Source organism: Cebidichthys violaceus, unplaced genomic scaffold (genome assembly GCF_023349555.1).
Source record: "Cebidichthys violaceus isolate CVI_PGR_0920_01 unplaced genomic scaffold, fCebVio1.0.p SCAF_11, whole genome shotgun sequence".
NCBI lineage: Eukaryota > Metazoa > Chordata > Actinopteri > Perciformes > Stichaeidae > Cebidichthys > Cebidichthys violaceus.
In genome coordinates this window covers 6554567-6568030 of record NW_027176274.1, presented here as the reverse complement: position 1 = coordinate 6568030, position 13464 = coordinate 6554567, and the positions used below count along the sequence as shown (strand labels likewise).

At 41.3% G+C, this 13464-nt stretch overlaps 1 protein-coding gene across 1 annotated transcript; it reads left to right on the top strand.

Moving 5' to 3' along the window:
* The first annotated feature begins 3449 nt into the window (after positions 1–3449).
* On the top strand, positions 3450–8969 carry LOC137890633 (dual specificity protein phosphatase 19-like). Its single transcript, XM_068734802.1, has 4 exons — positions 3450–3704; positions 5156–5202; positions 5790–5942; positions 8244–8969. The coding sequence occupies exons 1-4, from the start codon at positions 3482–3484 to the stop codon at positions 8448–8450; spliced, it is 630 nt and encodes a 209-aa protein (XP_068590903.1). The 5' UTR covers positions 3450–3481; the 3' UTR covers positions 8451–8969.
* Positions 8970–13464: the final 4495 nt, after the last annotated feature.

The window sequence follows — 13464 nt, the reverse complement described above, 5'->3', positions numbered from 1 at the left end:
CACACACACACACACACACACACACACACACACACACACACACACACACACACACACACACAGGGTCTCTGGGTTTTCTGACTCATGGATCAACATGCAGAGGACTGAGTCAGCACTTTCCCTTCCATCCTTCCTTCTTTCCTCATCTCTTTCTCTCTCTCTCTCCTTCTATTTCTTTCCTTCTTTAAGTTTTTGTTCTCTCGGTTCTCATGAATTAATCACTGCCAGTCAGTTAGTGACGTAAAAGCTGCTCGCAATTGGCAGGAAAAATCTTATCAGCGGAGCACACACACACACACACACACACACACACACACACACACACACACACACACACACACACACACACACACACATTCCAATGCAATCAAAAACCTTCTCCTCTTATCTCCTTTCTCCTTGTTTCCTTTCCTTTCCTTTTCTCTTCTCTTTGTGAGATCCAAAACAAACTTCTGTAGAAACCTGACCTCTCTCTCTCTCTCTCTCTCTCTCTCTCTCTCTCTCTCTCTCTCTCTCTCTCTCTCTCTTTCCCTCCTGTTGTGTGTATGTGTATGTGTGTGTGTGTGTGTGTGTGTGTGTGTGTGTGTGTGTGTGTGTGTTGTGGCAGTTGTTTAGCCAGAAAACTGTTTCTCTCTCCCCCTGTATGTAGAAATATTCTTGGAAACTACCAGAATCTTTTCCAACACAAATAACACTGCAGCTGTGTACACACACACACACACACACACACACACACACGCACACGCACACGCACACGCACACGCACACGCACACGCACATGCACACGCATGCAATATTGCAAAAGGATGAAAGTAACTTACAATAACAATAACTGATTTTGTGACAGAGCTTTATGGTGGAACTAAAGTTAAATTTGATCTGAGGGTGCAATGCTTTCTGTAATTATTACACTTAAACACCACAAAATGCCTTATAAACCCACCACACAACATCTTTACAGTTAGTTACTGTAATTTGCAGAGCATTATGGATATTGTGCAGACGTCATTTACTGTCACTTCGTTTATATCTTTTCTTTCTATATCTGTATTTTTTGAAATTGCAGTAATTTTCTGTTAACACATTAGCTGGCATCAGTGTTGCCTGTAAGTTACCACAAAAAATACAATAAAATGTGAAACAGTGCTGGAGTTCATTGGTGCATTACTACAAAAGAGCACTTCACAGATTTAGCATTGTACTCCTGTTGGACTCAAGATGGTTTATTTCACACATTCTTCTTGTCAAAACTTGATGCATCCATTACACACAATGCTGCTCCACTGATTCAGGTGTGTTATGTTAGTAGCTGCTAGTGTAGCCTGGAGCCTCTAGCCTGCAGCAGAGGTGAGGCACGGGCTGCAGAGGTCTGGTGAGCTGAGACGCAAAAATAAAACAAGGCATTGGGATATTCACATTCTGTATCTGTTTTTACTGTTAAAGCTGCGAGACCTTTGTTTGTAAAAAAAACCTTGAGTGCTGTAGCTTTTGTTATGTTTTCGGTCTGGTTTGTCATCAGGATTACGGAAAAAGTGCTGGTCCGATTTTTATGAAACTTGGTGGAGGGGAGAAGCACGGGCCAGGGAAGAAGCCATTACATTTTAAAGCGGATTGCCCCTGGCGAAGGTCTGCACACTTGAGTGCCCTTTTAGTTCACTCCCAAAACATAAGCTGATGTGGAAAATGAGTGGAGACAATGTCTGAAGGCAAAAATGACACTCACTTTTGATTGGGAGACTGTGAAAATACAGTAGGACACAAGCTCGGTACACCTCTTTTGCCACCTTCTTTGCCCTTTTTAATAGGCTGTGTTAGAGAACATCTTCACACTCATCACAAACATCACCAGAGTCCACTTTGAAGCGGGCAGAGACCCTTCTTTGCAGGGGGTCTCGGCCGGATTGTATATTCTTCATGGAAGCTTTCACACCAGCACAAACTGAGCTGAACAGGCAAATGCATGAAAAGAGTTTGACTGAAGCAAAGCAGGTTCTGGTGTGAAAGTGATACGAAAGTAGTCACTTTGGAATGACTTGTTCCGTTGCGTAGTGTTTTGCTCACACTAGCATGTGTGCGTGTTTTCAAAATGAGACATTGTTGGATTACAGGAGGACTGTTGGTTTTGATAAGTGCAACACAAATACACATATTATAATGAATGGAAATAGGTTCATTAAAGTCATTGTTTCTATTAAATCATTTACTATTTTTTTTAATTGAAACAAAATTCCAAACCACAGTTTCTGCAGACTTAAAGTCTCGCAGCTCATAAAAGCAGGGATGTGGCTCTCTCTTGTGGACCACACTGGAAACAACATCCTCCACCGTTACACCCATTCATATTTTTACTTTTTTATCCTGATGTGATGATTATTAATATTGTATAGTGCCATTATGTTAAAAATAGGTTTCATGAATTTGTAGTTTTGTTTGGTGTGTTTATGAGCTTTTTTCCCCAAATGACATCAAAGAGACCACCACCAAAATGTGCCATGTAGTTTTTTTTTCATGTATATAAAATAAATTTGAATTGAATTGAGTTTGGTGAAGGTCTGTGGTATTAGTTATGTACTTGATAGCTGTGTCACTGTCACTAGTGACAGACAGACAGGCAACAGGTTTCATGTTACACTGCAGCGGTTCAGTCTCACCTCCAGCAGAGTCTATCCAGTTCACAGCTAAACTCGGACAGACCAACTACAGGACTACAACTAGTAAGACTGGCTTTGTTCTGGACCTGGTCTTAAGTGGACCAGGTTTAGTCAGCAGTAGGAACCTGGACCAGACATGAGGTCTTACTGAACCAAATGTGATGACGGAAGAAGTGTGTTCCTTTTCTGGAAACTAAACTGGATCACCACTCTGCTCTGGTTTCTGGTGTTTAAACTGGACTAGAAAGTGAACCAGTGCCATTCTGAACCACAACGGACCGACGCTGAGCATCTGAAGAAACAGGTTTTTTTTTAATATACACAAAATATCTCATATATAGACTAATTTCTCTGCTAATAGTATTGTTCTAGCTGTGTTTACGATGTTCACCATCTTAGTTAAGCATGTTAGCATGCTAACATTAGCTAATTAGCACTAAACACAAACTTGTGTTTAGTCACGAACTAAGGTATTTTACAGATTCAACTTTTAACATGATGATGGTGCTGGATGAAAATTCTGTCCAGTCCAAAGTCCAAAATTATTACAATTCATCCTAAGGGGAGCATGAATGTTTGAATACAATTTTATGACAATCCATCAATTAGCTGTTTGTTTAAAACCACAAATGTAAACTTCCTAGTGCTAGACAGTTAAAAATGTTGATTTTAAACTGGATAAGTTAACACTTTCCTTCATCCTCAGCTGTATTTTGTGTTTAGTGCTAATTAGCAAATGTTAGCATGTTAACAACTAAGACTAACTTCATTTCATGTGTCGTTTCAGGTTCACTCCAGTTCAGTTCAGTTCAACCTGGTCTGGTCTAGTCATGCAGTCCCTGACTGAGGAGATCCAGAGTTTCTCTCGAACGCGGCTGAGGAAGCAGTGCACCCGCGTGACATCACTGAGCGGCCGTCGCATCATTGAGACCTGGAAGGGCTCTACGATCACCGTGGTTGAAGACCCCGCCCCTCCAGAGAAGATGCTGGGATACGTCCCTGACACATCCTGGGACCTGCAGGTCGGCATCGTCAAGCCCTACCTGCTGCTGGGTGAGTGAACGTGACACATAACGACCGGCTGGACAACACAGTGGACCACTGTCACCCCTGTGTTGACCACTAGTAGAGTTCTGTCACTAGGCAACCCCCCAAACTCTGTGAGAACAAACAGAGATGGACTTCCATCCTAATGTCCACCTTCAGTCATTTCTGATTACATTTGTGTGAAAAATGTGAGGAAACAGATTAAAAGGGCAAGTTTGGACGAAGCGGTGGATGTGAGACATGTTTCTGTGATGTCTCAGCTCCACGTTCAGTTAAACTTGTCTAGTCTGGATCGCACTTAGTCCAGTTATTCTTGTTGTCTAAATCATTACAATAATTCCAACAACAATCAAGACCAACAATGCGAAACAATCCCAAATTTGAGTCTTTCATTTTACTAACTAGATAACCAACTGAGGAAAAAAGTATGAACATCAGTATGAACTAAACCAAAGATAAAATATAACAAAAACAAACTCATAAACCTTTTTAGTTGATGATTCACTTTGCACCACAGGTAGCTCCTCTCCTTCTTGCTTTTGAAGCTTGACAATTAATGTAAAGTTGTTCCTCAGTGTCAGAAATACTATCTTCAGCTGATTTATGTTTTATGTGACACAGGCTTTGTAATAAAACTACATTCATTTACAGATTCTGTTAGACCTCCAGAGCAAGGATGTGTGTGGCTAATTAAATGTATTACCTGCAAGCTTATGTTTAAAATAATGATTGCTTGCATTGTAATCAGAAGTAAATAATAATTCAATAAATATTGGAAACATACGATATTGCAAAAATGGATTTTGGTCCAGAAATGTAAGAGAGCACCAAGCTAGCAAAATAAACACTGGCTGGCCCCCTCTGGTGAGCTCGGTATTAAACAGCGTGAAGAGTTAATGGACATTTATGAACGTAAAATTGATTTTGGTGGCATTTGTAAACTCTATGTTGGAAACAATTGTTAGCAAAGGCACTTAGTAATTGAACAAATACATTTACAGTGTTATATGGATGTTTACAAGCGAGGTGCCACTGCAGTTATGGCGACTTGTCTACTTCCAAGCTCAATGGGTTTGTCTATAAAGCAGCATGACCCACCGAGTAGCGTCTCCACTCAGTGGATGGGTCCGCTCCCTCCCGCCTTGCCCTGTCCTGGGAGTCACCTTCAGTCCACCAACACTGACAACCGCCCCGGCTCAGAGTAGAGGGTAACATGAGCCCAGGCGTGGGGGAGGACAGAGGGAGAGGTGACCCAACAGGGTTCACTGGTTCACAGGTGGAACATAAATGACCCTTTGACCTGCAGTAGACACAAAAACTTGATTCAGCACCCTGGACAGCGTCTTGTGCTAAACAACGACAAACCCTGAACAATAACTAACTTTGTTAACTTTATTGTATGTGTGTGTGTGTGTGTGTGTGTGTGTGTGTGTGTGTGTGTGTGTGTGTGTGTGTAGGTTCTCAAGATGCTGCACATGACTTTGGCACTCTGAAAAAACATAAGGTGAGATCACCCAAAGCATGATGGGAATCCTGGTGGCAAAAATTCTAATTATGTTTATCCCTCATGAGAGAAGGAATAAAGAAAAAACAGCAACAACTAAAGCAATTTCAAATGATTTTTTTTTCTACAAAACAGCCCTAGAACATATATTTTACCTGTGAAATGCCAATTTATAGCTTTTTCTGTTTGCCTAATTTATGACAAAAAGTAAATTTGAAAACACATCTTTTTCTCTCAGTTTCTGTCCCCCCCCCCCCCCCCCCCCCCGTTTACAAACGGATCTTCAGAGTGTGCATTCCTCAAAACGTCGTCTTGGTATTCCAGTGTGTACGAGATAAACTGAGCTTTTACAAAACGATGACGTATTCTGCTCAGTGAGGGTCAGTAAAGTTTACAGGACGACCTTTCTCTTCGGTCAGTTTAAAAGGCACAGCAGAGCTGTTGCTATTAAGTAGAAGTGACAACATTAAAGCCTCTTACTAAACAGAGTGAAAACATTATTTTATGGCTGTACATCATCATTACTCCTAAAAGAGATCTTCATCAAGATAAAGTTACTACCTCCTCCTCCTCCTCTTCCTCATCAGGTGTCTCACATCCTGAATGTGGCCTTCGGGGTGGAGAATGTGTTTCCTGACCTGTTCATCTATAAAACCGTCAGTATTCTGGATCATCCCGACGCTGATGTGCTGCTTCACATCCAGGAGTGTTGTGACTTCATCGAGCAGGCTCGTAGCGAGGTAACACTCTCATTACTACGAATTCATTAAACAATCCATTCATTTACCCACAGTCCTCAAACACAAAGAGCGATATAAAGGAGTGACTATTCTTTAAAAATGTTTTAATGCATAGATTGAAACCATCAAACACTTATCAAAACTGACTTTTAGAAATCAACAAATAGTTGACAAATCAGCTGAACGTGAGTCCTCTTCAAAGATCTTTTCTGCGCACACAGTAAGGGATGTCTCGCTCTGCAGAAGAATCAAACACCCATGTCTCTGTTTCTAAAAATGTTCCCTTCTCCAAGCTGATCCCATATGTTGCCGTCACATGTTTCACTTTAAGGTGGACGATCATCATTAAAGAAAAGACAAACTGATCGGCTTTAATATTGTTGCTCACACAAATAAGAAGAAACAGGAATTTTAAAGATACTGGAAACTAAATAAATAGGGGAGGTGAGAGCTGCTGTAGCTCAGGTGAAACCGAATGACCGGAACAAGTCCAACGACAGGAAACAATCCCATAAGGTCAAGTAAAGGGATTATGGGAGTAAGGAGACAAATGTAAGGGTCTTAAAATGAGGGTTGACATGTGACACATGTTTCGACATCTCCTCTCCTCTCTCCTGTTGTGAATAATAGATGTTTAGTTTTGTTCATGATTTATTAAACTGCACACAGATCAGATCTCAGTGTCATACAAGCTTTTAGCAGCGAAGCCTGCGGCTCACCTTAACATGACACCACACACACACACACACACACACACACACACACACACACACACACACACACACACACACACACAAACACACACACAGCAAGTCATTAGGAAGTCCTTTGGGGTGTATGATTACGCGAAGTGTGTGTGTGTTTTCATTATGATATTGTTAAGTGTGTGTATGTAGTAATTCCAGCCCTGATAATCAAACTGATGCTTTTACATTGAAATGCAGGGTCAGATTACCCAGCAGGCCATTTGGCTGATAATAACCTTCACATAATTGCCACTGCAATGACAATGACAGCATCATGTGACTGAGTTCATGACTGTAGTACAGATTCATAAAGTGGTGGAGTATGCTAAAAGGCTTTTTGCAGCATTACGACCCTGGTGAAAAATGTTCTAAAATGTTCAAGCATTATAATATATATGTTAAAATATTCAGATGTGCCTGAAGTAAATTCTATTTTTTTGAATCCAAGGTTTTGTATCATGTCTTGACATTTTTGGGTATATTTTGAAAGGTTTGGGCTCTTTAAAGCCCAAACAGTTGGGCCAAAACCTGGACATTCAGGAAAGTTATACTAACAAAGTATTTGGGTTTTTGACCAAATTTTGGTCTACTATACCACAATGTTTTAGTTGAATTTTACTTTCAAGTACGGTTTGTACCTGTCAGCTCTTAACCCAATCAGATTTTAAAATTTCTACCTGTTTGTACTCACATTTTCTAATTTTGACCCATTGTTATTGTTATGGTGCTAACCCTAATTTTTAAATGAGTCCAAATTGAACACAATTAACATATTCCGGTCTAGTTTTACCTGAATGTCCAGACTTGTACACATGCTCTCCTCAAAATTCACAAAATTTTGTGGTCCAGCTATTTGTTTGTTTTTGGTGAGAAGAAAAAATACAAACTCGTCTGTCTTGATGGTGACATTTTGAGTAAAGCTCATGTTTTCCGTTCTCTCAGTGGTCAGATGAGAAGGTTGATACCAGCTGCAGTAAGCACAGACCTGATGCGAGGCTCAGCCTGAAATCTGGGGCACAGCTGTGGTGAAAACCTTCCATGAGAAGGAAAATAGAGCCTGTAATAGAGAGGATAATGGACACAAACAAACAAGCTATCCATTAACTAAACAGCACATCAGTGATGGAGCCTGTTGTGGTGTAAAGCTCAACAGCCTGAAGTCATCTCTGTTCTGTTGGTTTGTAGAGCCCTCTAATGTACAGATAGCGTCCCTGCAAATCATGTTCATGCAGTCAGACACAGTTAGAGAACAGCTGGTGAACGAACGCACTGGAGCATAAAGCAGCTAAAGAGACAGACATTTCCCTCAGGCGTGGGTGGAGACCAAGAACAAAGCTAAAAGAGAGTGAATATTGGACTATTCACTACTTCAATTGGATGATCATGCTGATCTGTGCCTGCTGGATGTGTTAATAGGCAACTGTTTGCAAGTTTGGCATAACAACTTTATAAGAAGATCATATTGTTGGTATGTACATATACGTGTTCTTCTTCCCCCAAGTGGCTAAAATCAATTCAGCTCAAATATCAATATTTCCTCCTGTTTGTCTCTCAGAAAGGAGCGGTGTTAGTCCACTGCAACGCCGGTGTCTCGCGGGCACCGGCAGTTGTCATTGGCTACCTGATGTCATGTGAAGGCCAGTCCTTTGACGCCGCCCTCTCATTGGTCAAATCGGCTCGGGCCGCCTCGTCCCCTAACCCTGGCTTCTTGGAACAACTGAGGGGCTACAAAACACCGATGATTAACGGATCCAAACACTGAAGGAGGAAGTGAAAATGCTATAGAGGGCAGTAAGATAGTTAAGAACAAATAAGTTTGACTTTAATGAGAAATATTTCATGGAATGACTTGAAATAAGTCATATTTGGGATTTTTGCAGACGGGTCTGGTTCTACTCTGGATTAATGATCCAGAATAATTAGACTAGATATGACAATGTGAGATTGATGCTGTTTAAAATACTGCACACCACCTAAACTCTTTAAAATGGGTTTGGCATAAGATACCATATGCTGGAAATCAATTCATCCAAATTCCAAAAACATATGACTGTCTTCCCTCCAGCAGTATCTATTAGATGAGGTTTTGTTTGTCTAGGTTTTGAGACAAAAATGCATTATTTTCTTGTTATTATTAATAACGTCTTTTTGTGTTTTGGTGTTGTTACTCTCATACTCACATCTGTGTTTTGTTGAATTAGATTAAATCTCTGTGGGGGGAAATTAGTTCTCTGCATTTTAATCATCGTCACTGTTTCGGAGCGGTGGGAAGCCACAAACTCCAACGTGTTTCATTTCTAAGCATGAAAATGAATAAAAACTTGAATGACAGAAGTAAAAATGTTTGCTGTAACTGCTCACTGTTATTACTGATGATCTAGCGGTGTGGTTGCAGGTTCACATTACCGCAGTTTTACAACGTTGGAGAACTACGGTGGCCTTCAGGTAATGTAAAAACGAGTGTTCGGGTTTTTCATTCTGGGCCACTGTAGAAACATGGCGGTGCAACATGGCGGTGCAACATGGCAGACTCCACAAAGAGGACCAGCTCCAGCTATATAGATATGAGGGACTCATTCTAAGCTAATGAAAACACAATTTTCAGTCAGGAACACTCTCGTCATAGATTTCTATCCATTTATTGCAACAAATGGAAATAAAGATACGCTGCTGCGCTCTTAAAATGCTCCCTGGATTAGCCAAGCAGCTAGCCAAGCCAAAACAGGGAGCACCATGCATAAACCCCTCGGGTATACAGGGGTGAGCCCAAAGCAAGACTTTGAATACTATAAAAAATGGTGGAGGAAGGGGCAAAGCTTTGCCAGCAGCACAGTCTGTAGCAGCATTGGTGTAGCAAGGATCAGTGACGAGGGAGTCATATTCAAATAGACCGCCTTGAGGTGAGAGTGGGCTGTGATTGAACTAACGCGATGCTTCATTTAGTTTCAGGGGATTATAAACTAATGAAAACATATGAATACATTCCATTAATAGATCCCCAAAATGGCCATTAAACTGGATTTAAACCGCTATGTTACTTCTCCAGCAGCAGAGAAAACATTATAAAGTGCCCTCTAGGGTGGCTTTAAAATTAAAAAGACTTGGTGTCAGTGTGCGAAATACCCGGTGGCAATCGTGGGGTCCCTCTTAGCGCTCCAGTCTTATTATGCTCACCCAGACTTAATACACAATGTAGGTCTACAAGATTTCATGGATGCAAGCCAAGGCGTGTGTTGTTCACACACTTGTGGTGTTCAATCGCCCCAAGTTCTCCCACACAACTTCCTTTCTCCGTTCTCTACACTGGCTCCCTGTAAGAGCTCGCATCCAGTTTAAGACTCTGGTGCTAGCCTACAGGGCAGTGAAAGGAACAGCTCCTTCGTATCTCCAGGCCATGGTCAAGCCTTACACCCCCGCCCGACCACTTCGCTCTGCTGCCTCGGGGCGATTGGTTGCCCCGTCCCTCAGAGGTCCTGGCGGCCGATCGACCCGGTCACGGCTGTTTTCTGTCCTGGCCCCACAGTGGTGGAATGAACTTCCCACTGACATCAGGACAGCAGAGTCGCTGCCCATCTTTTGGGGCAGGCTGAAAACCCACCTCTTCAGGAAGTGCTACCCTGAGCCTTCCACTTAGCACTTATTGTATTCATACTAGCTTGTTGCACTTATTGTATTCGTATTACTTATAGCACTAACTGTTTTTCTTGTTTCTGCACTGTACTTTGGCTCTGAGTTATGCTCTGCTTCATGCTCTTAGATGCTTGTTTGGAAAAGGAAATGTACTTATGACTTCTGGTGACTAGTAGTTCTTTTGATTACCAATGTTGAATGCACTTATTGTAAGTCGCTTTGGATAAAAGCGTCTGCTAAATGACTGTAATGTAATGTAATGTAAAAGGCAACCAACTAGGCCATACAGGCTTTGCACACACACCACCAAGGCTAATATCGTGCACAATAATGCCATTCACACAACACAACAGCTATGCCCTGCAACAAAATCCACACAACTGAAGACACTCGTCTCTCTCTCTCTAATCCGACACACACCCACTCGAACCCGACACATGTACATGTGTGTGTGTTGCTGTAAAAAATCGACTGCTTTTAAGGCTGTACGGGGTAATGTTAGATTTTCTAAACTATGCAACATTTGCATTGCGGATCATCTGCATAGCCATCTGAAAAGCACTAGCAGGGCCTTTCTGAAAAGTTCAGAGACTTTTTCTGTATGCAACGTATGCAACTGCATACGTTCTCTCTTTATTGGGACTAATTGAGAAAGGATGAGAAAAAAACTAAAAAAGCTATATGGGCCCTAAGACGAAACACCACAGCAATGTTTTTCTGTATTCATATTTGTGAATAAACGTTTTGCAATTTGAATAATGAATAAATGCATTCTGCGCGTGTGCCACTGGGTTTAGGTGTGAGAGCACGCCGAGCTTCTCAGTCTGTCAACTGGTGAGGATGATGACTTTTTGCCTCAGTCTGTTAGCATGATATCATGCCATCAGCTGCATATTTATGATCCAATAAAAAAATATATAAATAAAATGTCAGCAACAGATGGCGTTTTCAACCAATTAATGGCGCTAACGTTAACCAGCTAGCTACAGCTTATGAAATTGTTAAAACGTTTCACTTCAGTCAGCAAAATCAATTGTTGACTAGAAAGGAGAGTCTGCTTTGGTTTAATCCTGAATTAAGTCAAGAACCAAAATTACCATGAATTTCAATGGTAAACCTACGCCGCTATCTTTAAATTGTAATCTGTAAACTGCACGTGTCCTGGTGCAAGTGGTGTAAAATCCTGCTGCTACACACACACACACACACACACACACACACACACACACACACACACACACACACACACACACACACACACATACACTGACCCTCCTTTCCTGTCTGCAACCTCTTGCTTATAAAGAAGAGAGACCCCTGTGCATGAAGAGAGAGGGAGCGAGAGAGAGTCCGCAGCACTCAGAGGGACTGAGAGCTGTGCTGAGCAGTATGCGGATGAAAGCAGGAGGAAGTTGCTGTGGTTTCTGCTGATGATGGGCTCCTTCTGCTCGGCTCTGGACAGTAGGATGGCGGTGGTGACAGTGATGCCACGTGGCGAGTCCTCGGTTCAGACAGGGCCAGGTCAGTCGGTCACTTTCTATCTCTCTAGAACTGTTAAATTCTCTAAATGACTTAAATATCCTCCATGCTTGTCATCATAAATTGGCTCATCATTCTGATATTCATGTGATATTTAGCCGTGAGGTAGTTTTGGTGTATTTGTGGATATCATGTGAGTAGTGTGTATTGCACAAATACTGTAATGACAAAAATAAAATAAATAAAATAGTGTATCTCAAAGGACGTTTACTTTGTTGTGCTATAAAATTATCTTAAAATAAATTTATTTAAATGTTTTTAATATGAAAGTTTTTGAAATGTTTTCTTAAATGTTTCAATAAAGGAGTAGATGCAATTGTTAGATATTTGTTTACTAGTTAATTGAACTTTTGTTGTGGAAAAACATATGAGATACAAACTATTATTTAAAGCAGATTTCTTTTATATTATCTGAAAGATGTCTGGAGGGGACCTTAAAGACGCAGTTAACGAGATTAAAATGAACAAAAAATAGCACGTGTTTTATAGCTTGTTTCAGATTACGGTCTAAAAATAAATCTCTCAGCTCTGCCCATTTTGTTTTAATTGTTGCCTCAACAACCTTTTGACAAACAAAGACCTGAATATATTACTGAAACACACGGACACACACACACTCACACTTCTCCAGCCGCTCACATGGTCTACTTTAATTGTCTCTTCAGTGTCGTTGCTGATTATGAAGAACCAACAGTCAATTAGCCAGTTGACCAATCAGACAACCCACTGTTATCATGAGGGTTTGTTTACAACCACAAGAGAAGCTCTGTTCGACAACATGGACACACACATGGACTGTAACACACTTTAACATACTGTTAATGCTACTGTTTAACCCGGGATCACCAACACCAACCCATGTGAACCCTTTATCTATGCATATTAATGGTCTGTAACTCGTAGATATCCCACAGAATCAATCCGTATGTAATCCACGTAATCATGAACCAGAAAGTATAAAGACCGACTGGGCGAGGTGACTGGGGAGGTGGATGGGTCAAACAAAAAACTGTCTTCCAGCCAGGAAGTAGGAGGACACGTTGCCTCGTTACTCCAGATAAACCCAGTCCAAACCAAATTCACCTGGACTAATCCCCAACAAACCAGGTTGGACTTTTATGTTTTTGAGGACACTCATTGACAATACATTTTCAAGCCCCTTAACCTAACCTGAACCATCATAACTAAATAGCCAATTTCGGAACACATTGGCTATCTGTCTGACGACGGATAAGCCTCTGGGGGCAACGGGCTATATTTCTGGGGTTCAGGTGAAGTAAGCCAAGACTCCCTTTTCTGTGCACTGCTCATTGTTTGCAGCCCAATTAGCAACTTGAGATGCGAGATCGGAGTTGGAGTTGAGATACGACAGGTATGAACGGATTGTTTCACAATTGGCCAGTTTACAAGCTAATTTCAAAGCAATGAAAAGCTAAATCATTGTCAGATGATAGCCGATAGGTTCCGAGATTGCATTGCAACAAATGCATTCCCTGTCTTTTGCTGTCCACCTGGATTTCTTACATGCATTCAACTAAAGCCTGCTCTAACGTGATTAGTCACTACTGCTTGGACTACAAACGGAAACCAGAACACTTCAGATGTCA